This window comes from Rattus norvegicus, chromosome 1, assembly GCF_021556685.1.
Source record: "Rattus norvegicus strain SHRSP/BbbUtx chromosome 1, alternate assembly SHRSP_T2T, whole genome shotgun sequence".
Lineage (NCBI taxonomy): Eukaryota > Metazoa > Chordata > Mammalia > Rodentia > Muridae > Rattus > Rattus norvegicus.
This window is the reverse complement of record NC_141534.1, coordinates 219,489,077-219,515,961: the sequence shown is the minus strand read 5'-3', so window position 1 is coordinate 219,515,961 and position 26,885 is coordinate 219,489,077. Positions and strand designations below refer to the sequence as shown.

At 48.1% G+C, this 26,885-nt stretch overlaps 2 protein-coding genes, 1 long non-coding RNA gene and 1 pseudogene across 7 annotated transcripts in view; 2 read left to right on the top strand and 2 right to left on the bottom strand.

Moving 5' to 3' along the window:
• Positions 1 to 2: 2 nt before the first annotated feature.
• On the top strand, positions 3 to 16,619 carry Best1 (bestrophin 1). Of its 2 annotated transcripts, NM_001011940.1 has the most exons (12): positions 60 to 175; positions 4,573 to 4,760; positions 7,895 to 7,989; positions 8,222 to 8,455; positions 8,849 to 9,003; positions 9,367 to 9,444; positions 10,174 to 10,326; positions 12,186 to 12,266; positions 12,594 to 12,745; positions 14,877 to 15,232; positions 15,526 to 15,685; positions 16,380 to 16,619. In NM_001011940.1, the coding sequence occupies exons 2-12, from the start codon at positions 4,609 to 4,611 to the stop codon at positions 16,414 to 16,416; spliced, it is 1,653 nt and encodes a 550-aa protein (NP_001011940.1). In that variant the 5' UTR covers positions 60 to 175; positions 4,573 to 4,608; the 3' UTR covers positions 16,417 to 16,619. The 2 variants fall into 2 exon arrangements, with proteins under 2 accessions (XP_087405055.1, NP_001011940.1); XM_087548929.1 differs by lacking the exon at positions 8,849 to 9,003 and having other exon boundaries at positions 3 to 175.
• C2h4orf33-ps1 (similar to human chromosome 4 open reading frame 33, pseudogene 1) lies at positions 10,849 to 11,992 on the bottom strand (annotated as a pseudogene).
• Positions 16,620 to 16,688: 69 nt separating the features above from the next.
• On the bottom strand, positions 16,689 to 18,977 carry Fth1 (ferritin heavy chain 1). Its single transcript, NM_012848.2, has 4 exons — positions 18,737 to 18,977; positions 17,470 to 17,616; positions 17,096 to 17,221; positions 16,689 to 17,002 (listed from the first exon to the last, which is right to left on the bottom strand). The coding sequence occupies exons 1-4, from the start codon at positions 18,848 to 18,850 to the stop codon at positions 16,841 to 16,843; spliced, it is 549 nt and encodes a 182-aa protein (NP_036980.1). The 5' UTR covers positions 18,851 to 18,977; the 3' UTR covers positions 16,689 to 16,840.
• A 204-nt stretch (positions 18,978 to 19,181) lies between these two features.
• LOC102552566 (uncharacterized) overlaps positions 19,182 to 26,885 on the top strand; it is a 69,105-nt gene continuing 61,401 nt past the window's right edge. Inside the window, exons 1-3 of one of the 4 annotated variants that reach the window (NR_190418.1) lie at positions 19,182 to 19,306; positions 20,190 to 20,233; positions 23,615 to 23,705. This is a non-coding gene — a long non-coding RNA (uncharacterized LOC102552566). Of the gene's footprint in view, positions 19,351 to 20,189; positions 20,234 to 23,614; positions 23,706 to 26,885 lie in introns of all 4 variants that reach the window. The other 3 variants (NR_190417.1, NR_190419.1, NR_190420.1) reach the window with 3 other exon arrangements.

Here is a 26,885-nt window from a genome sequence, read left to right as displayed (position 1 = left end):
CTATAATGTTCTGGGTCTAGAACCTCCACCCATCAGCCCAACTGTGCTCTGCCTTCTCCCTGACATGACTCTGTACCAGGGGGCAGGAGAGCATGTGCTCTTCTACCATCAAAGTCTTCTCTGCACACCCCTCATTCCTCAGACCTCCCTTCAACCCCAACAGAAACCCTAACAGGTAAACCTCAGGTTCTGGGTAACCCTCCTCCAGGGCAGAGGTTATGGTTGGGGGTAGAAAGGGCCCAGGACACAAACTAGAAGACTTCAGGTCCCAGGTCCTAGCTCTAGTTCATTAGTAGTGATGTGGCCTTGACCAAAAGGTCTGCCTTAAGCACTAGTGTTCCCTGACTTTTTACACTCAATAGTCCCTTGGCGATGCCTCAGTGACTTGCTGTGGGCTGTTCTTACGTGCTTACATCTTCTCAGCGAGCTCCTGTTCCTGCTTCAAACACCGACTCCAGTGCTCCTACTCTGTAAGCTTTCCTGGCTTCTCAGACACTGTCATTCCCGTTCTCTGCTGGAGGTTTTGAATATTTCTCTAGCAGTCACTCAACTCTGACTTCTTAGAGGCAGGAGTTAGAACAGATTCTACTCTGGTATCAGAGATGTTTTGTTGAATAGCGTCTTGTGGGATGGAAAGGGAGAGTGGTCTTGGCTGAGTTGGACACTCTCCTTGTAGGGGTCATTCTGGGGTCCTGCATCCAGGTATGTCTTGAGTTTTACTGTACACCTGAGATCTGCCTGGTTGACTGGAGACACTTTTGCGTCTGAGACCTGTGGGACACCACGTCTTATGTTGGAGTGTGCCTAGGGCTGGCGGGTCTAGGAGCAGATTGATCACAATGTCTCTGGAGACATCTTGATGCATCTGGGAGAGGCAGGGTGGCGGGGGGTGGGGGTGGGGTTGCTAGGCTAATGGTGAGGAATATGGGCTCCACGGAAAATCAAAGTTCTCCAGAACTTCCCAGCTCTTCCAAAAGACGCTGTAGCTACTGGTAATGGTCAAGAAGACAACGGCGCCTTCCAAAGCCAGCTTTGATTGTCACTGACACCTGGACAACTGGACCAGGCTTCCCTTGCAAGAACTAAGTCAATGGTGACCTCTAGTGGCCAACATAAGGGATGCAGGAATCCATCAAGGCAGCATTTACAGGTGTTTTGTTTTGAACTACTCTGCCAGAAACATGTTCAACTTTAATTTAAATATATATTTACTGGGCTGGGATTTATCTCAGTGGGAGGAGTTCTTGCCTAATGTGCATGATATCTTGCACCAGGTTCCCAGCATTGCAAAAATTGGATATGGTGGCTCACATCTGTAATCTCGGCTCTCAGGAAGTAGAGGAGGCAGGAGGGTTAGATGTTCAAGGTCCTCCTGGGCTACATAGAAAATTCAAAGTTATGGGGTTGGGGATTTAGCTCAGTGGTAGAGCGCTTGCCTACCTGGGTTCGGTCCCCAGCTCCGAAAAAAAAGAAAGAAAATTCAAAGTTATCCTGTGCTATATGAGAACATACCTCAATGATGTAGTCTGTCTCTCTTACTCTGTCTCTGTGTGTGTGTGTGTGTGAGAGAGAGAGAGAGAGAGAGAGAGAGAGAGAGAGAGAGAGATTGTGTGTGTGTGTGAGAGAGAGAGAGATTTTGTGTGTGTGTGTGTGTGTGTGTGTGAGAGAGAGAGAGAGAGAGAGAGAGAGAGAGAGAGAGAGAGAGAGAGGAGAGACCACCTAGTAGGTAGCAAGCTCTCTTGTGAGTGTCAGTATACGTTGGAGAAAGGGGAAACAAGGTAAGAGCCCATAGAGATTCTCAGTCCAGCTGCACATTCCAATGGAAAACCGGCACCTGGGCAAGTTGGGCCGTCCCTGTCCAGTGGGTCACAGGCAGCACACTCTGCAGATCCTCCTCAGGCCGGTCTCATCTGTCACCTTCAATCTGATCTTGCAGTGAAGCAGCACTTATTCTCACTCTCTTTTCAGAGGAGAACACTGAGGCTCACAACAGTCCTGTCCCTTCTCTGTTCAATTAAGGACAGGGGCAGGATGGCAGAGAGGGGTGGGTGCTTTTCCTCCTCCAAGGTTACCCCCGATCTCAGTAGACTCTCAGGATAGCATCAGCTTTATTGTTCACTGTGATTAGAAAAGTAGTCGAGGTCATAGTGAAACCATTCTCCCCCTTTCTGAACAGAGAATTATGCAGGCAAAATCTGTGTGTGCCAAAATCACCTGCCAGCTCGGTCTCCTTAGGGAGTGTCTGGAGAGGTGTGGGGGGGGGGAGAGGAAGCAGGGAGTAGGTGGGTGGCTTCACTTTAAGGCTCAGGGTGAGAATATCAATTGGGACTTCCGGAAGTGTGGTTCCCAAGACCACCCAGATCACAGAATCCTGTGGCACTTGATGCAAACGCAACGTTTCCAAGGACACAGCATCAGACTCCTGAGAAAGATCCGGAGAAGCTGCATATTTGGTAACTGTCTTGACAACTGTCTCAGTCAGTGAAGACTGAGAACCGCTGCTTCTTGCTGTCCATGTTCTTCATGGATGGTGAGCATGCTGGTAAACTCCAATCTTTTTTTTTTTATCTTTATTAACTTGAGTATTTCTTATTTACACTTCGATTGTTATTCCCTTTCCTTTCCCGGTTTCCGGGCCAACGTCCCCCTAACCTCTTCCCCTCCCCTTCTATATGGGTGTTCCCCTCCCCATCCTCCCCCCATTACCACCCTCTCCCCAATAATCACGTTCGCTGGGGGTTCAGTCTTAGCAGGACCCAGGGCTTCCCCTTCCACTGGTGCTCTTACTAGGCTATTCATGGCTACCTATGAGGTTGGAGCCCAAGGTCAGTCCATGGGTAGTGGCTTAGTCCCTGGAAGCTCTGGTTGCTTGGCATTGTTGGTAAACTCCAATCTTACGATGTTCAGAAGAACCTTCAGAAAGGAGTGGCACACTAAGGTTTTGTTGAGAGGCCAACCATCTGCCCCTGGGAGCTTGGGCATGGGCTTTTGTTTTTCTCAGGCTGTCTGGGACTAGACAGTTTAAACAGCAGGCTGTTAGTCATCTTCCACTAAGCCCAGTTTCCACTCCTGGCCTTCCTGTTCCCCCTTTCTTTTTCTGGCTCTGAAGTATCTACTAGTAGGCCCTGTCAACCAATCAAAGACACCACAATTTATGATGTCACCAGCGGCCAATCAGAGCTTCTCACCAGGATTTGCAGATTGCTGTCACTCTTACTGTGCTGATATTCTACAGTAACACATCCTTTTCAGATGGGGATGCTGTGGCCCAGACAGAGTTAGCACACAGGTCACTAGAAGCCAGTGACACATGGCAGTTGTTCTGGAGTAGCCCCTGGACAAAGTCTCCTCCTTCCCCTGAGCTCCTGATACCTTAAATGGAGCTCCATCCTGCCCCCAATCTTCTCTGAAAGACCTCAAGGGGTCAGGATGCAGCGGTAGTGGCACAGATTTCTTAATTTCTAAACTTAGAGACATGGAAGATGGGGTATGGCCCCTAATTCCAGCCCTGTTCTTAAGTCAATATCCCCAGGAAAGAATTAGAGGAACATTGGCTAGTCTGTGCTGGCTGCTGCTCTTGAGCAGATGACAGGAGGGACTGTGACAAGGGCTTATTTGTGGAACCTTTTGCTCAGAAAAACAGGTGACAACTCAGCACATATCCAGGTGGGCAGTGCTGGCCTCCAAGTATGGGCAGGGGTACCTGCCTCAGGGTCTCAGAAAGTCCCATCCACCTAGTGGCCAGAGCCTTTATGGGGTTGTCTGAACTACTGGAACCCTATGTGTGAGTAGAGACTGCTCCAGGTGGAGAGGCCTGGGGCTTTGAGGGCTTTAAAAGGTGGACAACTGTGCATACATGATGGACACACACTGGTAGCACATGTGTAAGATGTGGACTCTATATCTGTGCAAAGTCCCCGAGGTAGGAATGGATTTTGTGTGCAGGCACAGAAATAGCAGCTGGTTTGCGGTGGTGCCAGAATGACAGGGATGGAGTAGTCAGTCACTGCTCTAATCTGTTTTTATTGAGCAGCTCCTCTGAGGACACACTGAGAGCTTGGGGTGGGAGAAGAGAACAAATGGCAAGCAGAGTGCCCCGTGGCAATCGAATAGAAACATGCCACATAGATAGATCAAGCACACCGGGAAGATGCTGCTAGTGATAACTGAGGCATGGCCTGGGGGTCACCATTCAGTGACTATCAGTAGGGCATTCCCTCTTGCCAGACTATGTGCTGGGAATGGGAACATGGTGGTGAGTACAGCTAGCCTAGGTCACTGAGCTACTCACTCCACTGTGATTGAGGAAACTGAGGAAATGGGCTGAGCGCTCGCTCATGCTGCCTGGCTCTGAAGCCCCGAGCTCTGTGTGAACCTTCTTACTGCCCTGGCAGCTGCCTTTGCCATCGTGCAAATTCAAGGACGTGTGGCAATCTGCAAACCTGCCTTCTCTGTCCCAGGCTAGAAAACAGAGGCCCAGGGTAGGCAAGGACTAAACTCACGCAAGTCCAAGGTCAGAACCTAGTCTTTGACTCCTATCCATTCCCACATTACTCTCTGCCTGCCCACCAGGACCCAAGCCCACCGACTGCTACTCAGTGCCAAGCCATGACTATCACCTACACAAACGAAGTGGCCAATGCCCGCCTTGGTTCCTTCTCGTGCCTCCTCCTGCGCTGGCGAGGCAGCATCTACAAGCTGCTGTACGGAGAATTCCTTGTCTTCATATTCCTCTACTATTGCATCCGTGGACTCTACAGGTAAGAGGGTTGGGAAGCTGGGGAGCAAACGGGGAGGGGCCTCCAAGCACTCGGGTGAGGTGGTGATGAGAGTGGGGAAGGAGCAAGGAGCTGAGGAGGAGAGTGTCTAAGGCTCCACCTTGCTTATAAGACTGAGCTGAGGCTCAATAGATCTGAGGGGCTGGCTGCTCTAACAGAGGAACAAGGTTCAAATCCCAGTACCCACATGGCAACTCAAAACCATTTGTAACCCTAGTTATGGGGCTCTGACACCTTCTTCTGGCCTCTGTAAGCACAAATGTGGTACAGAGACATACATGCAGGCAAAACACCCATACACACAAAGCTAAAATATAAATCTCAAAAATAATTTAGGGCTAGAGAGATGGCTCAGTGGTTAAGAGCACTGACTGCTCTTCCAGAGGTCTTGAGTTCAATTCCCAGCAACCACATGGTGGCTCACAACCGTCTGTAATAGGGATCTGGTGTGTCTGAAGACAGCTACAGTGTACTCATATACAAGAAAGAAAGAAAGAAAGAAAGAAAGAAAGAAAGAAAGAAAGAAAGAAAGAAAGAAAGAAAGAGAGAGAGAAAGAAAGAGAGAGAGAGACAGAAAGACAGAAAGACAGAAAAAAAGACAGACAGAAAGAAAGATAGAGAGACAGATAGACAGACTGAGCTGAACTCCTGGCCAGGCTTGGCCATTGGAAAGGAGGCTAGGGAGAAAAAAAAGAGCTGGAGTTGGTCACGCAGCTCAGAAAAGTTGCATTTGCATGACCTGTGTGTCATCTCCAGCTCAATCCGCAACACGTGCACATGCACACACACACGTGCACACACACGCGCACACACATCCCAAATCAGACTGGAAGATACTTTAATCCAGGTCAGAGGAGACGTGGGAACTATTTCTCTCCAACACAGTGAGGGGCCTGGACCTCAGGCCTGAGCTCCTCCTACTGGGCTGCCCTTGTTTTCCTTAAGCACTCAGGCACTGGCAGCGCAGTTTGATCTGTTTATTTCAGTAAAAAGTGCTCTTATAAAGAATAAAATGTCAGACAGGTATGATCATAGAATATCCAATACTATTTTAAGAGAAAATCATGGGCTGGTGACTGGGCTCAGTTCCGTGGAGGTGCCTGCATTTGGGCCTGATGCTCTGAGTTCCATCTCCAGGACCTAAAAATCACAGGAGAACATCAATTTCCACCAGCTGTCCTCTTACCCCACACGTGTGCCATGTATGTGCACACACATGCACTCTCTCTCTCTTTCTCTCTCTCCCTCTCTCACACACACACACACATACGAACACATATATACATACACCAGCATACACAAGAAATAAATACATAAATAAAAGTTTAAAAAGCAATCATATTTACTATGTATTGAAAAATATTAGATACCTACCATTCTGGAATTTGTTCTAATAATAGCACACTGGTATCTGGCATTTTAAAAATTAGAATTTAATTAATAATTGCCTGTTTTTAGATTTTTAAATTTATTTTAAATGTACAAGTGTTTTCCCTGCCTTTATGTCCATGTACCCTGTATGTGCCTGGTGCCTGTAAAGGTCAGAAGGCATTGGATCCTCCAGAACTGGAGTTACACATGGGTTGTGGTATGTCACATGGGTTCTGGGAACTGAACTCCTCTGTAAGAGCAACAAGAACTCTTAGTCAGGGAGTCATTTCTCCAGCCCCAGTTAACTAATTCTTGGAGACAAGGTCGTGGTGTGTAGCCCTTCCTGTCCTAAAACTCTCTATGGAAACAAAGGTGGCCTCAAACTTGCAGTGAGGTTCTCCTCTTGCCCTCTGCCTTCCAAGTGTTAGGAACACAGGCAGGAGCCACTATGTCAAGTTAGAACTTTATTTTATTTTTAAGACAGGGTCTCTCTATGTAGCCTTGCCTGTCCTAGAACTCTCTGTATGGACTCCTGGAATTCAAACTTACAGAGATCTGCCTGCCTCTGCCTCTGCCCCTCTGCCCCTCTGCCCTCTGCCCCTCTGCAATTAGAGCCTGGCTAGAGGTAATTTTTTAAGAACACGTTGTTTGCAGCAAAATTAAACAGCTGATAGAGACATTTTTCATCTGTGTCCATTCCACCCTCTGCTTTAGCAGAACACATATGCACGCTGGCATGTTTTTTGCTGCTGCCATCAATGAGCGTCCCTTGTCACACCATTGTCACTAAAAGGTCATTGTTGCCACTAGGACTCATTCATGGTGTCCTACATCCTATGGGTTTGCACAAATGTATCTTACACCACATGTAGTATTATTAGAATATCATCAAGAGCCACTGCATTACCCTAAAACTTGATGCTCAGTCTAGCCGTCCCTCTCCTCCTTTCTCTCTCTGTATGTGTGAGACCATGCCTAGGTTCCTTCCCACATGTGGTGTAGAAACAATCTAATATGTGCTAGGCAATCACTTTCCGATTAAGCTACCAAGCCTCCCCCCCTACACACACACACACACACACACACACACACACACACACACACACACACACACACACTAGTTCCAGGACTTAAGAGGCAGAGGTAGGCAGATCTCTGTGAGTTTGAGGACAGTGTGGTTGACAAAGGAATTCCAGGACAGCCAGGGCTGTTATACAGAAAAATCCTGTCTCAAAAAACCAAACCAAACCATCAAGACATCCTTTGTTTTTACCTGCTTTTATTTATTTTTTAGGATTTGTGTGTGTGTGTGTGTGTGTGTGTGCTTTGCCTGTATGTATGTATATATGTATACCGTGTGTGTGTGTGTGTGTGTGTGTGTGTGTGTGTGTGTGTGTGTGTTGCTCAAGGAGGCCAGAAGAGGACATCAGACCTCCCCTGGAACTGGACTTAGATACAGTTCTAAGCTGCCATGTGGGTGCTAGGAACTGAATCTGGGTCTTCCACAAGAGCAACGAATGCTCCAAAACACTGTCCCTTGACTTGTTTAAAAGTGAAGGACTGGGTGTGTATCTCAGTGTTGAAGTTGTTTTTCCAACTGAGCAAGAGCTGGGTGCCAGAAGTGAACCCTTCCAAAAACCCACCTCAGCCAGAGAGTGACCCTGGGACACCCTACCCTCATCATCCTGAACCGGGAGTAGGGACCCACTCTTAGCCACTTCCTCTCAATGCCTCACCCACACCAGAATGGTTCTCTCGAATCATCAGCAGCAGCAGTTTGAGAAGTTGGCTCTGTACTGCAACAGCTACATTCAGTTCATCCCTATATCCTTCGTTCTGGGTGAGCGCCACCACCCCTCCCCCTTGCGGCTGTTCAGGGTCTGGTGGCCTCCCGCTAGCGCCACACAATGGGCAGGCCTCCACTAGAGGCGGAGAGTGGGATGAGGTGGGCCAGTGGCCTTCTAGGCTGGGTTCACCGGGTGCTGGTGCTGGTCTCTGGCCACATCCCGGCCCTTCTCCCCCGACCCCCTCTCCGCCCCAACCCCGCCCTGTACCTCCTTCCCCCTCCCCAGGTTTCTATGTTACATTGGTGGTGAGCCGATGGTGGAACCAGTACGAGAACTTGCCGTGGCCCGACCGCCTCATGATGCAGGTATCTAGCTTCGTGGAGGGCAAGGACGAGCAAGGCCGGTTGCTGCGGCGCACGCTCATCCGCTACGCCATCCTGGGCCAAGTGCTCATCCTGCGCAGCATCAGCACCTCGGTCTACAAGCGCTTTCCCAGTCTTCAACACCTGATGCAAGCAGGTGGGCAGTATCTGGAGTGGGCGGGGCCGCAGGGCCAAGGCAAACCGGAGGCGGGGCCTGAGACTTAGCTTGGCGCTAGGTGGAGCCAGAGTCCCCTGGGTTTGAAGAGGGTGGAGATTAGGGACAGAATTGGGCAGGCCAGAGTCAGGATGCTCAAAGTAGGACAGGGCCAGAATACACTAAAAAGGTAGGGATTTGAGAAAGGGTCAAGAACCCTTCAGGGATAAGGGAAGAAGTTGGGGCTTGGGAACTGATGGGTCTAGCTCCTTTTTCTCTGCTTGTCCTGATCTCCGTTTTCCTGACTGGTAAAAGAACCCTAGGGGCTTGGGCTGGCTTTCTGATGCAAGCCACTTCTTTAGGGTTACCTGTTGCCTTGTCCACTCTGCCCTGCAGGCTTTATGACTCCTGGGGAATATAAGCAGTTGCAGAGGTTGGGCCTACCACACAACACATTCTGGGTACCCTGGGTGTGGTTTGCCAACCTGTCAATGAAAGCCTATCTTGGAGGTCGAATCAGGGACACTGTCCTGCTCCAGAGCCTGATGAATGTGAGCCCACAGATGGGACGCAGTGGGAAGGGTTGTGGCTTCCTTTAAAGAGAAGGCTGGGGGTGGGGGAGGTGGTCTTCCTGCACTGCTGTCCCGGTGGTATATGATGTTTCAAACAAGATTCCACAACCCAAGGTGGCCCCTCTCCAAATCTCCCTTCTGTCTCCTCTCTGAGTGAGCCTGTGAAGTCCTGGCTCCTTTTTGCTAGATGAAGCCACTGAGACACAGAGAGGTCTAGGGAGCTGCATATGACCACACAGTCAAGGCTGCTCCATGAGCACCATTGCATTATTTCTGGGGAGGAGCTGGGGGGAGGGTTCTGGGGAGCAGGTCAACATCTCATCCTCCTTTCCCACCCACCAGGAGGTGTGCACCTTGCGTACTCAGTGTGGACACCTATATGCCTATGACTGGATCAATATCCCATTGGTGTACACACAGGTAAGAACTGGGGCAACTGCAGACATGAAGACCCAGAGAGCACTCAGTCCTAGAGACTGAGTACCGACCATCTCACAGGGGATTAGGCCCGGACTTGGAACGTGTCGTGTGTGCACGAATCCCTGTGTTTTGTTTTGTTTTGTTTTTTTAAAGATTTATTTATTTATTCCATGTATGTAAGTACACTGTCACTGTCTTTTGACAGACCAGAAGAGGGCATTGGATCCCATTACAGATGGTTGTGAGCCACCATGTGGTTGCTGGGAATTGAACTCAGGTCCTTAGGAAAAGCAGTCAGTGCTCTTAACCACTGAGCCATCTCTCCAGCCCGAATCCCTGTGTTTGATCTTTGCCTTTGCATGAAAAATGGCCCTGGTGGCACATACCTGTATTTCCAGCCCCAGGGATGGATCTGGTGGCCTAAGGGAGGATCAGAGATTCATGGTCATCCTTGGCTATAGAGTGAGTTTCATGCCAGCCTGGGCTCCATGAAACTCTGTCTCAAAAAATAAAAGTAAACAAACAACACACACACACACACACACACACACACACACACACACACATACACAGAGAGAGAGAGACAGAGAGACAGAGAGACAGAGAGAGATATGCAAAAGAGACCCAGTCGCAGAAGTGTGGAGGTCAGAGCAAGGCTTTGGACACAAACATGTTAGATCACCGTCCCTGCTTAGCCCTTTCTGCTCCCTGTGCCCTTTCTCCTTCCAGGTGGTGACAGTGGCGGTTTACAGCTTTTTCCTTGCATGCTTGATCGGGAGGCAGTTTCTGAACCCACTCAAGAACTACCCAGGCCACGAGATGGATCTGGTTGTGCCTGTCTTCACAATCCTGCAGTTCTTATTCTACATGGGCTGGCTCAAGGTGAGCTTCACTGGATACTACTCTCTCCCACAGTGTAGGCATGGCCAGGGAGTCATAGCCAGCAGCCACCTGGGGGAAAGACAGGCAGCTGCAAAGGAATCTTGTGTATATCACACATGCGTGAGCATATGTACAGAAACTATTCTGTCAAACACACACACACACACACACACACACACACACACACACACGGAGAGAGACTCTAGTTTCAATATATCCTCTCCCAGTTCCCTTTGCTTTCTTTTTTTTTAATTCAAGACTATTTATTTCTTCTTACACAGTAAAAATATCTAGTTAGATAACTCTTCTATCTTGACGCCTTTAACAGATAGAGATGGTCTCGTCAACTAAAATAAATTATTGTTTTGTACTGTTTTCAAGGGTGGAGAGGATATTTAAGTAAAAATTATTTTATGTTACACAGAGTTTCTATTTCTTTGTTCACCGTATACAATTTGCCACAGAGGCACTACATTTCAGTGATCTCTGTTAAAATTGTTGTTGAAATGTGTTTATGTATCTTATTAGATTACCTTAACAGACACAGAGGAGAAATGGCTGGCACTGTTGGCTATGCTCCTATACATCGGATTTCTCTATCAGCCACAGGTCTGATTCTGGCTGCTTCCACTCTTCTCCAAGCAGTGTGTTAAAACTGAAAGGCTTGAAATATTTTAGACGATGGAAGTCAGGATTTTGTCCTTGTTGCAGCTCAGGTTGTGGCGCAGGGTAAAGCGCTTCATAAACTCTTCTATCATTTGATCCATGGATTGCAAATGAGTTGAATCGTGTCACATTAGATGGAAAATAACCCCAAGGAAGATAAGCTTCACCTTCCCAATGAGTCTCTCCTCTGGACACTTTGAATGATAATGCAAGCTCTTTTTTCCCAAACATTTTTTCTTCCAGGAAGTAAAAGAACTAAATGTTGTCCATGTGGACAAAGTTCAACTTCTAAATACTGCTCAGTGGTATCATTCAAGAAGAATGCTTCCACAACTTCATAATTCCACAGTTCACTGAAAGGCTTTCCTGGTTCTCCAAGAGGGGCTAGAGGATCACTGAAATATGGAGCAGTAACCTCCATCTTCAATCCCTTGTCACATGGATTCAGCCTGGCACGCACTGGCTCCTGACTTACTGGAAAACTATCCCAAGTGTATTCAATTTTACAATCCACCGATAGAACACAAACCTGGAAGCTCTTCTTAGTTTGGTGCTAGCTGTGGTCTCTGGCCCAGGTCTGAGCAGTGGGCTCCCTCTTAGGCTCCACCCAGTGACTCCCGAATCCTAGAGGGAGGCCAGGAGTTCTCAGACAGACACGTGCTGCGCCACTGCCGAAGGCCTCCCTTTGCTTTCTAAAGACTCCGCTAAATTATACCTTTATGACTGAAACTATCTGAGGTACCTCACTAGCTATTAGGATGTTTCCTGGACCCTCGAAACGCTGTCCAGGAAACTCCCCTCCTGGCCACTCTAGTTCACCACAGCCTCAGCATTTATCTCTAACTTCATAAGAGAACAAATACATGCATATTGGAAGATAGATAAACAAACAAAAAATTTGATGGCACGTGAGGTGAATTACATGGGCGAGATCAAGGTGATGATTCTGCTGTGTGACATAGGAAGGGACAGTTCGGTCTTCAGGGACGGGTTGGCTCATGAGGGACAGGCAGAAGGGTAGTATGTAGACACCCCATTGGGAGCGTCTGGGACCCAATACTGTGGCCACGAAGACAATGGTTAGGGAGGAAGGGCATCAAGAGGTGGTCAAAATGGCAGGGCCCAACCAAGGCTCGGGGAAGTGAAGCAGAGTAACAGGGTTCTCAGAGTGTCACCCTTCTCCCCACCTCTAGGTGGCAGAACAGCTCATCAACCCCTTTGGAGAGGATGATGATGATTTTGAGACCAACTGGATCATTGACAGAAACCTGCAGGTATAAGGGGGTGTGGGGTGTGGAGACACTGTGTCATAGACCTTTCTCAAAGAGGGGTCCCAAGAGGGAACACAGCAGTTTCTCAGGGAGACCGAACAGTAAATTGTACCCCCTTCCTCTAACATCAGCCCCTCTCTCAGCCAGTCATTCACTCACAGGATTCTCACCTCAACTTTGAAGGCTCCAAATAAGCATCAGTGTCTTTAATATCACAGGAAACTGGGGTCCGCAGAGAACTAATTGACAGTTCCCAAAGCATCAGGCAGGCTCATGGTCCCATCTGGGCTGCCCATTCTATTGGTGACTGCCTCTGTCCTTGGCAACCAGGTGTCCCTGTTGTCTGTGGATGGGATGCACCACGACGTGCCTCCCCTGGAGCGAGACCTGTACTGGAATGAGGCGGCGCCTCAGCCGCCCTACACAGCTGCTTCTGCCGGGTCTCACCGACAATCCTTCATGGGCTCCACCTTCAACATGAGGTAGACAGTGCCAGGGGACTGGGTGTGAAACCCCTCAGTGTAAGGAACTTGGAACAGCTCTTGTTACTACACTGGGTGTCCAGTAAGGGCTAGCCAGTGGACTGTGCTCTTCACAGACATTAATTTTTTCCCCTCCCAATAACCTTCGTCTGTTATCTCTGCTCTTCCGACAATTAAGCACATGTTCACAGGGGTTAATAGAGTTGCCTAGCCTAAAGTCACGTAAGTGACAAAGGACACATCTGAGCCAGCTGTCTGGTTCTAGTTCCAGACTCTTCCTACTTACTTTTGATTGGTTTTTCTTGAGATGAAGTCTCATGTAGCCCAGACAGGCTTCAAACTCACTCTGCTGGGGGATGACAGGCAGGCACGTTGCCTTGGCCTTTGCTTTGTTTGAAATAAGTCCATTACAATGTAGTTCAGGCTGGCTTGGAAGCCCTGACTAACGCAGGCTGGCCTTGAATCCTGCCTTAGCCTCTCCAGTGCTAGGAATAATAGGTGGGGACCATCACTTGTGCTCTACTTAAACAAAAACAAAAACAAAACAGGCTTCTCTACGTGGTCCTTGATGTCCTGGAGCTCACTATGTAAATCAGGCTGGCCTTGAACTCACAGAAATAATCCTGCTTCTTCCTCCATAAGTGCTGGGATTGAAAACCATGCTGTGCTCCACCACATCCAGTTACCTTCATACTCTCTGCTATGCTGTGTTAGACCTTCTAGGCCAGTCTCTCCTGTGTATAGCCCAGAGAGAAACACGGCTTTCCCAGGAGCGGTCAGTGATTGATTGTGCAATGAGCTGCCAAGACTGGCTTTCTAACTCTGACCAGAAAAGTAGCTTTTGTGTGGAAGTGGAATTCTAGGAAGCCTGGGATGGAGGAGAGACAGTATTTGTAAAGGAGTCTCAGTAGGAAATACAGCCTCCTGAAAAGACTGTCCTACAAAGGCCTCCTTACACCCACAGCAGCCACAATTTTCTCTGTACAATCCCGTTTCATCTGAATTCCTCCTAGACACAGTAGGCTGAAAGGGCCTTGTCACACGGTCTTCTGGCTGACAGATGAGCAGGCTCTGGATGGAGTGTCTGATATATTTGCACACTGCACTAGACTCTGTTCTTTTATGACCCCAAGAGTCCATTAAGCTGAAGCTAGAAATAGGAACATATTGGAAGATGTTTTTGAACCTGTTTCATCTGACACACACACACACACACACACACACACACACACACACAGCACCTGGGTGAAGGTCCTGCATTCAGGGAATGGGCAAGCTAGTGAGTGGAGCAGATTCCACCTACGGCTAAAGACTGGGCAGACACAGAATAGAAGTTGCCTTTGGCTAAAAGGTGACCTTCTGGACCTGCAAATAGATCTTAGAGCCAGGGAAAGTTTAGACTTGGGCAAGGGCCCCATCAGGAGTAAATAAGCTTTTTCTTACAGATTAAAGGTCCTGGGGCCTCAGGAAGTCTGCTGCCCCCGAAGCCCAAGGCCTTTTGTTAAGGTGCTGAGTAACAAATTCTTTGTTTTGCCTAGATCCTGCTGGGCCTTATCTGAACAGGCTTTACTGGGAGCAGAAGTTCCCACTGCCTGGAGGGAGATACTCTAACAGGTGCCTGATAAAGAGGAGACTGGGATTCAGGAAATGACTGTTGGTTAAAGTAGGAATGCTTGAGTTTGACCTTCAGAACACACGGTGTCATTTGACACCATACACATGTAACCCCAGTGCCAAAGCAGACTGGGAGAGACGCCTGGAGATGATGGCCAGATAATCTAGCCTAATTTGTGAGCTTCAGGCCAACGGGAGACCCTATCCCAAAGAAAATTGATGGCTTTCTGAGAACACAAATGGAGACTGTCCTCTGGGTTTCACACAGACATACACAGGTGCATTACTCACCTACGGACACACACCAACTCTGTAATGCTAGACTGGGAAGTGGGATGTTACCAGTGAGTGAGTGAGTGAGAGTGTGTGTGAGCGAGAGAGCACCTAAGGTGACCCGGGCCTTGAGGGAGCCCCTGGGAAGAGTACGATCCATCAGCAGTGAAGCCTTGGTCCTGTGCAGGCACTTGCTTCTGGCTTTGTCCACTCACTCAATCTTACACGTTTCTTTTCCTTCCAGTCTGAAGAAAAAAGACTCAGAGGAGGAGAGTGACACTTATGACAAGAAAGAGAATGATTACGGCAGCACCATTGGACGCTTCTTAGGACTGCAATCCAATGACTACCATCCTCCCAAGACAGACTTAAAGACCAAACTGTTGTGGTCTAAGAAGGACCCCTTCCTCGAGGACCAGTCTAAGAATGACAAGCAGAAAGACCAGAAAAATGATGTCTGGAAACCAAAGGACCTCTTCAGAGCTATACCAAAGTTTAAGAGGCCAAGTTACCGCCAGGCCCCACAGCCACTTGGCAGCCACCTTCCCATGGTCTTCCCTCCTCAGCAGTCAGCACCCTCAGTGCGTTACTCAGACACAGGTATGGACACTAAACACAAAAGCCTAACACCCAATGACTTCTGAGACCAAGACACTTTGTTTTAGTTTTATGTTATGTATGACTTTATATGCCACATATACTGGTACGCTCAGAGGCCAGAAGAGGGTGTAGAAGAGGGTGTCAGACCTCCTGGAGCTGTATTTATAGGAAGTGGTGAAATTCCTGATGTGGGTGCTGGCAATAAACTCAAGCCCTCTGGAAGAGCAGGAAGTGCTCTTGACTGTTGGTACATTTCTCCAGCCCCACCAAGAACACTGTTGAATTGTTCCTAGGTGGTGGGCCTTCCGCACAGTACCAAGAGGCCTGTCACATGAAGAAGAAAACAGTGGAGTTTAACTTGAACATTCCAGAGTGCCCTACGGAACATGAACAACCCCATTTGGACCAGATGCACACGATCCTGAAGGAGCCTGGAGAATCCTATCCTGTCAGGTCTGTCCACCCAGAGCTATCGCCCATGCCTGTGATTTCAGTTGAGTCCACCTGACAATTCCCCAAGATTCCATTACTACTGATGTCCCTACACTAGCTGAGGGTTAATACCAGCCACCTGGGAAAGAACCTGGTGATGGAGGCCTTTTGTTCATCCCACCTAAGAGCTTGACACCAGCAAGTTCTACGAAGTGAAATTATACTGACAGAATGCTTAAATGAAAGCTATCTCGGGAAGTGGGCGGTTTACTTTTTGCAGGGCTGGCTGGCTGGCTAGCAGAGTCTTGAAGACAGAACTGAGCCTCTAGCCAGTGTAGCCCAAGGACCAGCCTCACTACTTTTATTGGCTACCTAAGCATTCCCACTTCACTGGCATTGGCCATGGTCTCCTGGACTACCTTCTCTGGTCTGAGGCCTCACTTAATACTTCCAAAAAACATAAATGCTGTCACAAGCCTGTCATTTCTTGGGACACTTTTGTCCAATAACAAATATCCCACCTCCACCCAGATCACATCCTGAGTATTAACTTCCCATTTTCACATTCCATTTCATCCGTGACCAGAACATCTTTTTAAGTAGAAGGGCAAAAATTTCCAACTTGCTTCTAGTGCTAGATAAACTTCTGTTAAGGCCAGCTTCCAACTTTGTCCTCAGTCAACTCATGCTATGAATACTCTCCAATCTCCCACAGTGATAAAGCTGACACCAATCCTGTTTCCTATAAGTGATGCTTCACAGCTTGGTTCTCACCTGCATGGATGCCAGCAGGGCACTGACCCAGTCAGAGGCACACAGCAGCGACACTCAAGAATATGTTCCCATGGCAGTCTGGCAGGTAACTCAGAACCAGGACTGCTTAGTCCTGTCTGAACACACCTGTCTTTCACTATCTTTCCCCAAACTAGCGAGTTTAATAAATATTCTTTCAGGCGTTGCAGTGTGGTTAGTATAGCCGACGCAAGGGAAGCTGGTGCGCTCATCCTCAATCACAACAAGAGCTGGGTACCAAAATTCTTTATTTGAAGAAATGGTACAAATTAAAGAACTTTTAAGCAGATGTTTTGGTGCAACTTATAGAAAAGATAAAGGCAGCCTGACATGCATGCACTGCCTCAGTGACCAGTAAAGTCACATGGCCTTGGGGACGTCAGCTTAGCTCTCATCACCGTGTCCCAGGGTGTGCTTGTCAAAGAGATATTCTGCCATGCCAGATTCAGGGGCTCCCATCTTGCGTAAGTTGGTCACGTGGTCACCCAGTTCTTTAATGGATTTCACCTGCTCATTCAGGTAATGCGTCTCAATGAAGTCACATAACTAGGAAAGAGAACATGGGACAGGGTTACTGGTCAGCTCTCCCAAGCCCTGTGGCAAATCATCTCCACTCACCCCGGTGTTTCTGATACTCACGTGGGGATCATTCTTGTCAGTAGCCAGTTTGTGAAGTTCCAGTAGTGACTGATTCACACTCTTTTCCAAGTGCAGTGCACACTCCATTGCATTCAGCCCGCTCTCCCAGTCATCACGGTCAGGTTTCTGAATCAAAGAAACATGTCAATTCATCTGCAGTGTCTACCAATCAACCCAAGTCAGTCAACACCTCACACTTAACAACCAGGCTCTGGCAAAAGGACTGCCCTAAGTTCCCTCTAACAACCACTTCCGTCGCCACAAGATGCTCAATAACTGCCATCTGCCAACATACAAGGGCAGAAGCCCCAGTGCACCATTGTTTTCTGAAGAAAGGCTAACTGCTCATTTAAGGCATCCCTAGATCTACTTACCTTTATATCCTGCAGGAAGATTCGTCCACCTCGCTGGTTCTGCAGCTTCATCAGTTTCTCAGCATGTTCCCTCTCTTCATGAGATTGATGGAGAAAGTATTTGGCAAAGTTCTTCAGGGCCACATCATCCCGGTCAAAATAACAAGACTGAAAGTGGAAAGGGTATTTGTTATTGATCCCCACAGCAAGGCAGATGCAATGGTGGTAAAGGCTGTTTGTCACCCTACTTGGCCTTTAAAGTAAGGATGGGAAAACAAACTTGGGACTTGGCTTTATCAAGGGTTCTATGGCTCCACATTAGTGCAGAGAAAAAACTTTAAGCCAAGGCCATATCTATTTGTCTGAGAGGGAGGGTGCTAAAGTGCCCTACATTGGGAGGTCAATTCTCTCCTTCAACAATCATGTTAAATAAAAAAAATGGTTAACACAAGGTCTCAAGGTTTTCAGCTAGACAGCCAACTGCTGATTACCTGGTTAAGAACTGAGGGCATTGTATTTTAGCACAAATACATTGGGAGAAGCTTTGATTTTCAGTTTTAGGCACTCAGTGTATTTGTATTCCACGATAATGGTTTTTTCCCAACCGTGGGCTTTTTCCAACAAGTATGTTACCTACTACTTCTGTTAGTAAGCAACAACTGGTGCAAAATAAAAATTAAAAACGTACAGTACTCTAGATGCCTTGGCAAGGTCAGGGTGATTACAGAAGGGGAGATTCCTAGCGATAAGTTTCAATGCAAGTGAGGCTCTGTGATAAGCAGAGATGTAGAGGCCGCTGCTTCAGAAGTGGTTAGAGTAAGTTCACAAGAGATAAGCCTCTTTGTACCAAGCCCCAGGGCTGCCATTCCACACCATGACCAAGCAGACCCGCCATAGTCAGAGGAACTGGAGCTGGATGTACACCCAAACAGAGAAGCCTGCAGGCCATGTGACCGGAGGGGACGAGAGTGCAGGAAAATGCACCTAACTGCAGGGTTGATTGGAGAGGCTGACAGTTGTACAGCCCTAAGGCTTCAAAACACGGGTGTTATGACGTGCCTGGTCTATGCAGGAGCCACAAAGCGCTAGGTGCTCAGACTTGCCACGGCAGGGCTGCCTGCCTTTGGAAAGAACCCCGGACAAACTCCATTTTCCAGAAGGGCGCTGGAAGGCGGGGAAGCCCGCAGCAGGCCACGCCCCAACCCACCCTCCGCCAGCTCACCAAGTGGCCCAAGGGAGGCCAGGCCGCACCCTCTTTCCGCCCCGCCAAAGGCCAGGCCGCACTCACCATGGACAGATAGACGTAGGAGGCATACAACTCCAGGTTGATCTGGCGGTTGATGGCAGCCTCCGAGTCCTGGTGGTAGTTCTGGCGCACTTGCGAGGGAGACGCGGTGGTCATGATGGCGGCTGGGCGAGGCGCGGAGGCGACGCTGGAGCGGCGGAGCGACGAAGTTGCAAAGGGCTCAGGCTCAAAGCGGCCGGCGGGGGTCGGAGGGGTCGAGCACCGGGTTCCGTTCAAGCACTGTTGAAGCAGGAAACCGCGGCGACTCTGGGCGAGAACGTCTGGCGTAGGGACCAGCGGGCCGCACTTTATAGCGGGATCCTGCGTCAGGCGCGCTCCGGCCAATCAGCGCGGTGGGCCGCCCAGCCCCGCCTCTTCCTGTAGGCGTGTTGCCCAAGCCAGCAGTGCGTGGGCGGGGAGGAGCCTGTGTGATTGTGAGGCGACTCTTGGGGCTCTGAGCTGCTGCAAGAGCGGTGCCTGGCAACAAGCGGGACGTTTCTGTGGCCCGGGGCGGACGTAGTTGGAACCAGCCGTACTACAGAGGCATTCTGGGTCCCAGAGAGTATCGATAAGGTTGATTTTTAAGTCCCACCGGACATCCCTAAACTCTAGGCTAGGTGCGTGTTGTTAATCGTGACATACACCAGGCAGTGACTTCATCTTACAGATAGGAAAATGGAAGCATAGTGCTGTAAATGGCGAACGGCATATAAATTGGACTGGGAAGGAGCGGCTTTCTCTCCTTTTGAACCCCTGGAGAGAAGCTCAAAGGAGGAGTAGGGAGGCTATCGGGTTTGCCTCATTCTTCTGACTCAAGCAAGCCCGGCCTTTTGCTGAAAGCAAACATGGCTCTGTGCACAGTGGGGGAAAAAAAAAACAAACGAAGGCTAAGAAGGCACATTTTTCCTTAGAGCAGGACAGCCATCTTAGGGGAGTCCTGGGGTCAAACTATCTAGGTTTCTGAGAAAGACCATGGTGATGCTTAAAATTAAGATAGGTCTCTGGATTTGAAAAATAAAGTGACCTACATGTATCTGTTTCAAAATGATCTCCTTCATCTTTCTCAGTAACCTTGGGTTTGTCCTTGAAGAAAAGCTGATGTCACAGAATGGGAGGTGACAGGTGCAGAACAGCGGAGGGACAAGTCAACTGTGTTGTGTGTCTTGTAGCTGTGGCCTAGCTTCGAAATGGATGTCTTGGGTAGCAAGCAGAACTAGAGATTAGCTACTGTGTCTTGCTAGGCCCTGCCATCCACATCTGCTACTTCTCAGTCTGGTCCAGGCTTTTAACACAGGTGGAGACCCAGCAGAAACTTTCCATATTCTCAAAACTGGAAGTTGGACTAAGATCTTGTTATTGCTTTGAAACAAAATTGACAAGGTTACTGGATCAGTAGCCCAAACTGTCCAGGGACTTTCTGTGTAGCCCAGGTTGATTCATGAATCTCTTGCCACAGTTTCCAGAGAGCTGGAATTACAACCCCCTCTCTCCCCTTTTAAGGTAAGTCTACTGAAATACATTACTAGTGGTATTTCTTCTTTTAAAAATAAACATGTATGTGCATTTTCAGGAAAGATTTCAGTGGCACTCTAGCTGCAGGATGCTTCTAGATAAATATTCTCGAGTCAGACTTCAGGACGACAGCCCTAAGAGACTGATTCTGAACTAAAGTTAATGAACAAATACCCTTTGTAAAGTGGAGGAGGGAGGTGGGGAAAGGAATTCTAAGTAGAGGGAATAACAAATGGAAAAGTGTGGAAATGCTTGCCGTGTTCAAGGAACCTTAAGGAAAGTGTGTTTGTTGGCCTGAAAAACAAAATGCGCTGGGGGAGCACTGGAAAGAGCATGGTCAGATTGATGTGCCATAAAAAGTCATTAAACTTTACCCTGTAGGCAATATGGAGATACCATATCCATTTGTTTTTAGGAACATTACTGTGAATCAATAGAAAAACTGCTAGGGGTCCAGCCAAGTCATCGTGACAAAGAGGTGCTATCTTTTTGATGGATCATCTGTATAACAACGTCAGCTCTAAAACTGTAATTCAACAGAGTCTGAAATGTGAAAATATAGTGTTGCTTTGGTAGGACATGATTCTGAAGTCCATATGGAGTCAGTGGACTAGCTTGTAAACACTGAAGAAAACAAAGGTTGTGAGGAAAGGTTGGCTTGAGGTATCTATCATATCACATGTAGGATGTATATATACACAGATACATATATATTACAATAAAGTATGGTTTGAGTACTGACAGGAAGACGAGATCAAAATCAAAATATTCCCACCCACGTATGTGTGGGAACTCGATCGATATAAGTTAAAGGCGGCATGCATTTCAAATTAAGGAAGGAAGAATGGGTTTAACCAATGATATCGACACAGTTGTCATGTGGATAAAATGAATCACTCTGTATTTAGAAATACCTCCCAGGTGAATTAAAAAAAAAAACCAACTCTTAATGTTGAAAGCTATAAAGTTTTAAGAAGACTATAAAGATTCTCCAAATTTAGAGTAGTGAGTGTTCTTTTGAGTCTCTCAAGAGTTGGCAGGTTTGACCACTTAAAAACGAAAAGGGTTTACATGAAAGATATTTTAAACAAGGCTAACATAGAAACGGTGTGTTGGGCTGCTGGTATTTGTTACTCATAGAAAGGAAGAAGATCAAGAGCCAAAATGTCTGTGTACAAGTGTATATTTTTTTTCAGTCTTGAGGATGATGGAACCTCAGACCTGGGGACATTCTAAGCAGGCTCTCTTCCACGGAGGTGTTCCTGCTATTCTTCAGTTCTTTCTTTTCATTTAAAGATGGGGTCTCACTGTGTTGTCTATGCTAATCTTGAAACCATATGCTTAAATGTTCTAGTGCTCAGACTCCCTTGTGGCACTGCACCAGGCTGTGTGGCACCTGCATTAATCCCAGCTTTTTATAGGGACTGTTTGGTTGGCTCCAGGTAGGAAGACATTTCTAGCACACGCAGACCATTGCAAGGCGCTTGGTATCTGTTGCTTGAATAAAATGAATACATTTTATGTGGAGTCTGGATTCGAGTGAAGCAAGAGAGCTGGGTACCAGTTGGGAGACAGCTGCCATGATTTTTAATGAGCGTGGGGGACAGAAAGCTGAAGAGAGATACGGAGAGGACAGGGCAGCCAGGATGAGATGGATGGTTAAATGCTGAGTAGATTAGGGGGTGGGGAGTGGGTGCAATCCCCAACCCCCAAGCCATCCCCAGTTTTCAGGCCTGGGCAGCTGGATTACTGCTGCCCTGCATGGTACCAGAGAATGCACAGGAAACACAAGTTTGAGGGAAAGCTGTTGGGAAAGGTCAGCGTGGGTTTGGACTGTACGTGCGGGTCACCAAGACTGCCCAGTGCAACAGAAACTATAAAGTTAGATTCACTGACAGGGAGTTGAGCTGCCACATCAGGTAGGTTTTGTGGATCAGTATTGGTTCTGCGTGTTCGTTAAACGCATCCCTAGCTGCAGTAAACAGCAAAGCAGAACGGGACAGCATGTCCTGTGGAAGGTCACTGAGGGAGGAGGGCTAGAAAAGAAATGGTGTAGGTGAGTACCCTTGCTGGGGTTGAAAGACCCCCCCCCTTAAAGGAGAATCATACAAGCTTAAGATCTACAAATATAAAATTAAAAGAGTAAGCCCCAAAAGCCACAGACTCAGGGCTAAGCCCTGCCGCCAGGAATAGCAGGCCCTAAAGGTCAAAAAAGGAATGCAGGAACCAACCCAGGCTATCCGGACTGATTCATGGGCCATCCGACAAGAAGACATCCCCCCCAGTTTACTCAGGATCATACTTTAACCAGATGTCCTCCAGACCCTGATAAGCCCCTGACTTCTAACACTTACTCTTCTGCTTTGTTCTCACTGCTCTGTTTGAATGAGCCAATTGTGTGTAACCGCGCCAAAACCCCCTAGCTTTCTCTATATAACCCTCTGACTTTTGAGTTTCAGGGTCGACACCTCTGTCTCCTGTGCGGGATACGTGTCGGCCCGGAGATCTCTGTAATAGATCTCCGTAATAAACCTCGCCTTTGCTTATTACATCCAAAATGGTCTCTCTGTGTCTGGGGTCCGAGATTTCCCAAGACTTGAGTAAGGGTCTCTCTGCGTGGGATCTTTCAGGGTCTGGTTCCCACCTTTTGGGAGCAGTGGGTGCCAAGCCTCCAGATTCTTCTGAAGATGTGGCCAGGTCTTTGGATCTTTATTGACCATACTTCTGCCTCTCCAACCCCCATTTTGCCTCTACTCCTTGTGACTTTGAGGAGGAGTTTGGCTGGCCGCCCAGAACAAGTTGAACAGCCTCCCAGGACCAGGAGCCACAAAGCAAATACAGGCCAGCAGAGAAGCAGGCCCCTCTGTTCTGTAGAATGCTAGCTCATTCCAGAGGAAGAGGGGTGTGGGGTGTGTGTGGGGGCGGCGGGGCTAGGGGGAGTCTTGTGGTGGAGACTTGTTGTTCCACTGTGACTCAGCATTCTGCTCCTCTGGAGGGGTTGGGCTTGGGCTCCAAAAGTGCATTGTCATGGAGGGGTAGGGCAGTCTGGAAGGCCTGGAGGGCTGTGGTTTTGTTGTGGAGAGGGAGGGTGGAGAGGAAAAGAGCTGGAGGGAAAGGATGAGAGCTCCTGACTTCCCCATAGCACACAGAAGCTTGACTGGGAATAAAGAGGTCTTGGTCACTCTGCCAGGCTTTGGATGATATTTTTGCCAGAAAGGCTCTTGCGGGGACGTCTCAGCAGATATTGGGTCTCTTTCCTTTCCAGTGATTTGTCCCTCTGCAGTTACAGCTGCCAAAGAGTCCACATCCACCATTTGGTACAGTAGGGGCCGAGGGACACCAGGGTTTACAAATCTCTGTGCTTTGTAGGGCAGAAGGCGAGACCCAAAGGTGGGAATTCCTCGGGGGAAATGTGGAGCAGAGTGTGCAATGGAACGCCGGGGCAACCATTAAACATCACGTGAGCATTAACCGTTTTAGTTACGTGTGTGGCCGGACTGTGCATACAGAATAATGTTAAGTGCGCAGGGAATTCGGATATTTGCAAATGCACCACTCAACCAGACGAAGCGACTGTCGTTCGGAAATGATCCTTAGATCATTTCTTGAAAACTCAGGCCATGTAGACTTAAGAGTCTAGATACCCAGAATCCCTCTTTTCTAGAATATTAGGGTTGAGATTCACAGCCTGGAATGTCAGAGGATAACTGTAAATGGAAGCCCTGCCTAGCCCTTTAGAAAAAAAATTAATTCAGGCCTGGCAAGATGGTTTAGCAGGTTAAGGTGCTTGCTGCCAAGCTTGAGTTGCATCTCCAGTCTACGTGGTAGAAGGAATAAACCTTGTAAAGTAATAGTACTTGCAAGTTGCATGTCTTCTCTGCTAAATATAAAATTTAAAAAATACTGAAGGACATTACCTACAGTACTCATGAATGAAATTCTCAAAAAAAAAAAAAAAGTAATAAGGGGTTGGGGATTTAGCTCAGCGGTAGAGCACTTGCCTAGCAAGCACAAGGCCCTGGGTTCGGTCCCCAGCTCCGAGAAAAAAGAAAAGAAAAGAAAAAAAAAAGGAATAAATAAAGTAAAAGGTAATCCAGGACTCTGAGCTTCTGGGAAGCCTTCTCAGTGTGGCTAGGGACCGGGAATGCTACACGTCGGCCAGTGATCTTATCACTCGGTCCCTGGCTGTTTGTCTGGTTGGTCACCTTCCCTCTGGACTTTGACTACCTTCTTGAACTGTGTCATCAGACAGTAGCACTGCCGGCGGCCCTTCTTCCCCTCCAGTGGGTTTCAGCTTGTTAATTTTCCTCTAGTCATCCTACCCTGTGGAGTGTCGGCTCACTACTTTGGCCTGAGGGCCCTTGGGGGCTTGAACTCTTGTCTCTGCTAGAGCCCTACTCTGTCCTTCCCAGTATCTCTTGGATATCTGCCCACATCCCAGAAGCTTCCAAAAGTCCACTCGGCCTCCCTGGGACCTGGTTCCTGTATTGAGGTAGACTATTTGAAGCCCAATCTCCCAAAACTTCCACCTACCCTGAACGCTGGTTGATCTCTCCTCATCGAGCCAAATGAGAGTGGTAACTGGTAATGCAAATTTAGGTTACCCTAATTAAGGCATTCCAGCATGGTAGCAAGTCCGTGAAGCAGTTGTAATACAGGACAAATAAAAGCCATGAATCAAACTTTCCCAGTATATTCATAGGGACTGAAGATAGGTGGCTTATAACCAAAAAGAGAAAGCTTTGTTACAGGCCTCAGATGCTACCTCATGATGTTCTTTGCTTTTGAGGAAGCTAGGAATTTACTTATGTATTCCAAAGGATTTGCCTAATAGCCACAAGATTGTTAAGCCAAAGGTGTACAAAAAATGGCCATTTAAAAGATAGCTCAAGATAATTTGCAGTGAGACCCTCAACATCCCAATCTAGAACCATTGACCTTCTAATCAGTCATTCAGCCTTAATAAGCCTTATTAAGCCTTAATAAGCACAGCTTCTTTATGGATGCTTATTCCACAGTTTCCTCTACACCACGGTTCATTTCACATGCCGTCAGCTGTTACCCAGCCACATGCTGCGTCTACTTGACCTATTCTAGGCTCATCTGGGCCCACTCTGACCCACCCCGAGGCCCAGATCAGCAGAACTGACAGCCAGCAGCTTCTGTAGAAGAGGGGAAATGTGACTTCCAAGCACTGGCAACAACCTGGCCAGCCTGGAAACACTTCCTTGAGGAAATGGGGGTTTGTATGCCTTAGTCTATCACCTAGTGGATGCCCATCCATTCAGGGGAGGCTATGTGAATCCAGTGCCTTAAGCGATGGTAAAGTTGAGGAGTTGATGGAAGGGACCTGAGTTAGTCGACTGACTGTGGAACCAGAGAATGGGAATCCCAGATTCACCTTGCAGTGATCTTCAAGAAAGGGATGAACACAGGAGCTCTGTGGGAATCTAGTTGGCAGCTGGGACGGGAGGCAGATACAAGGGGCAAACAGGACAGACCACGTGGGAAGTCAGCAGAAGGTTTCACAGGTGAATACCCAGGCGATTTTCCTCTCCCTGACAAAGGTCCCTTTGGTGTCGTCCTGAAGAACTAGCATTTCTAGGTGGACCAGCAGATGTTCAGTAGACAGGAGTTTTTGAGTGTCATATGAAAGAATCCAGATTCCAAGGCTTCACGAGATGTCCATTAGGGGTCTCAGTCATCATGGAGTCACTCCCAGGGTCCCAGAGTACCAGGGTTCCAGGGTCCCAGGATCCTTGTATTCTGCCCATCATAATCTTACAAAAGCAAACACAAGCATTTCCCTTCTCAGATGAAAACCCCTGAAGGATTATCCCCAGCCTCAGAGATGCATTGTAACCCCTTCCTCTCTGGGGACTGAGGCAAGTGAATCTCATATTTCTGCAGTTCACCCCTTGGGTCTTCTCTCTGCTTTAAAGACGCCCTGCACACCTCATTTGCTCACCCTATACTGCCTGCCTCTGGTGTTTATTTCAGAAAAAAATGACCCAGCCTTCAATAACCACAGCTCAGATAGCCTGCGTGGCTTCCCTTTTTGCCAAGGGGAGAATTCCTAGCCTTTCTGCCCCTCTAGCATCTCCACTACCCTGCCTTGCTAGAGTGACCCGTCCTTTGCCATTGGAAGAAGACCTGCCCTGTTCATCATGGCAGTACATTTCCTGCCCTTCACCTCAGAACCCAGCAATTATGGAGAAATATAGATAGGCTTGACTGTGGTCTTAGGTCACTATTTACTTGGCTGTTACCGAGAAGGGCAAGCACCCCACCCCGTTGCCTCATAGGCTTCCCCATCTTGTTTTAATGAAGACCAGCTTTCCGCTCCCACATGGGAGACACAGAGAGCAGGCCAGTCTTTCTGGGGTTGAGGATTAGGCCCTAGCACAGACCCCAGCATGTTGTAAGACAGGGGCTCAGGACCTGCTGAGCTATGAGGATAGTACAATGACACTGGTCACGGGCTCCACTGCTCTGAGGGCAAAGTCCCTTTGCTGCCCATGGCTGCAGACTGCTTTCTTTCTTTTTTTTTTTTTTTTGGTTCTTTTTTTTCGGAGCTGAGGACTGAACCCAGGGCCTTGCGCTTCCTAGGTAAGCGCTCTACCACTGAGCTAAATCCCCA

Coding starts and splice junctions, on each gene's coding strand:
- Fth1 (NM_012848.2), bottom strand. CDS start 18,850: ATGACCACCGCGTCTCCCTCGCAAGTGCGCCAGAACTACCACCAGGAC. Junction 17,617..18,736: donor CCTACGTCTATCTGTCCATG/GTGAGTGCGGCC, acceptor TTCCACTTTCAG/TCTTGTTATTTTGACCGGGA. Junction 17,003..17,095: donor CTGACAAGAATGATCCCCAC/GTGAGTATCAGA, acceptor TCTCTTTCCTAG/TTATGTGACTTCATTGAGAC.
- Best1 (NM_001011940.1), top strand. CDS start 4,609: ATGACTATCACCTACACAAACGAAGTGGCCAATGCCCGCCTTGGTTCC. Junction 9,004..9,366: donor TGCTCCAGAGCCTGATGAAT/GTGAGCCCACAG, acceptor CCCACCCACCAG/GAGGTGTGCACCTTGCGTAC. Junction 12,746..14,876: donor GGCTCCACCTTCAACATGAG/GTAGACAGTGCC, acceptor TTTTCCTTCCAG/TCTGAAGAAAAAAGACTCAG.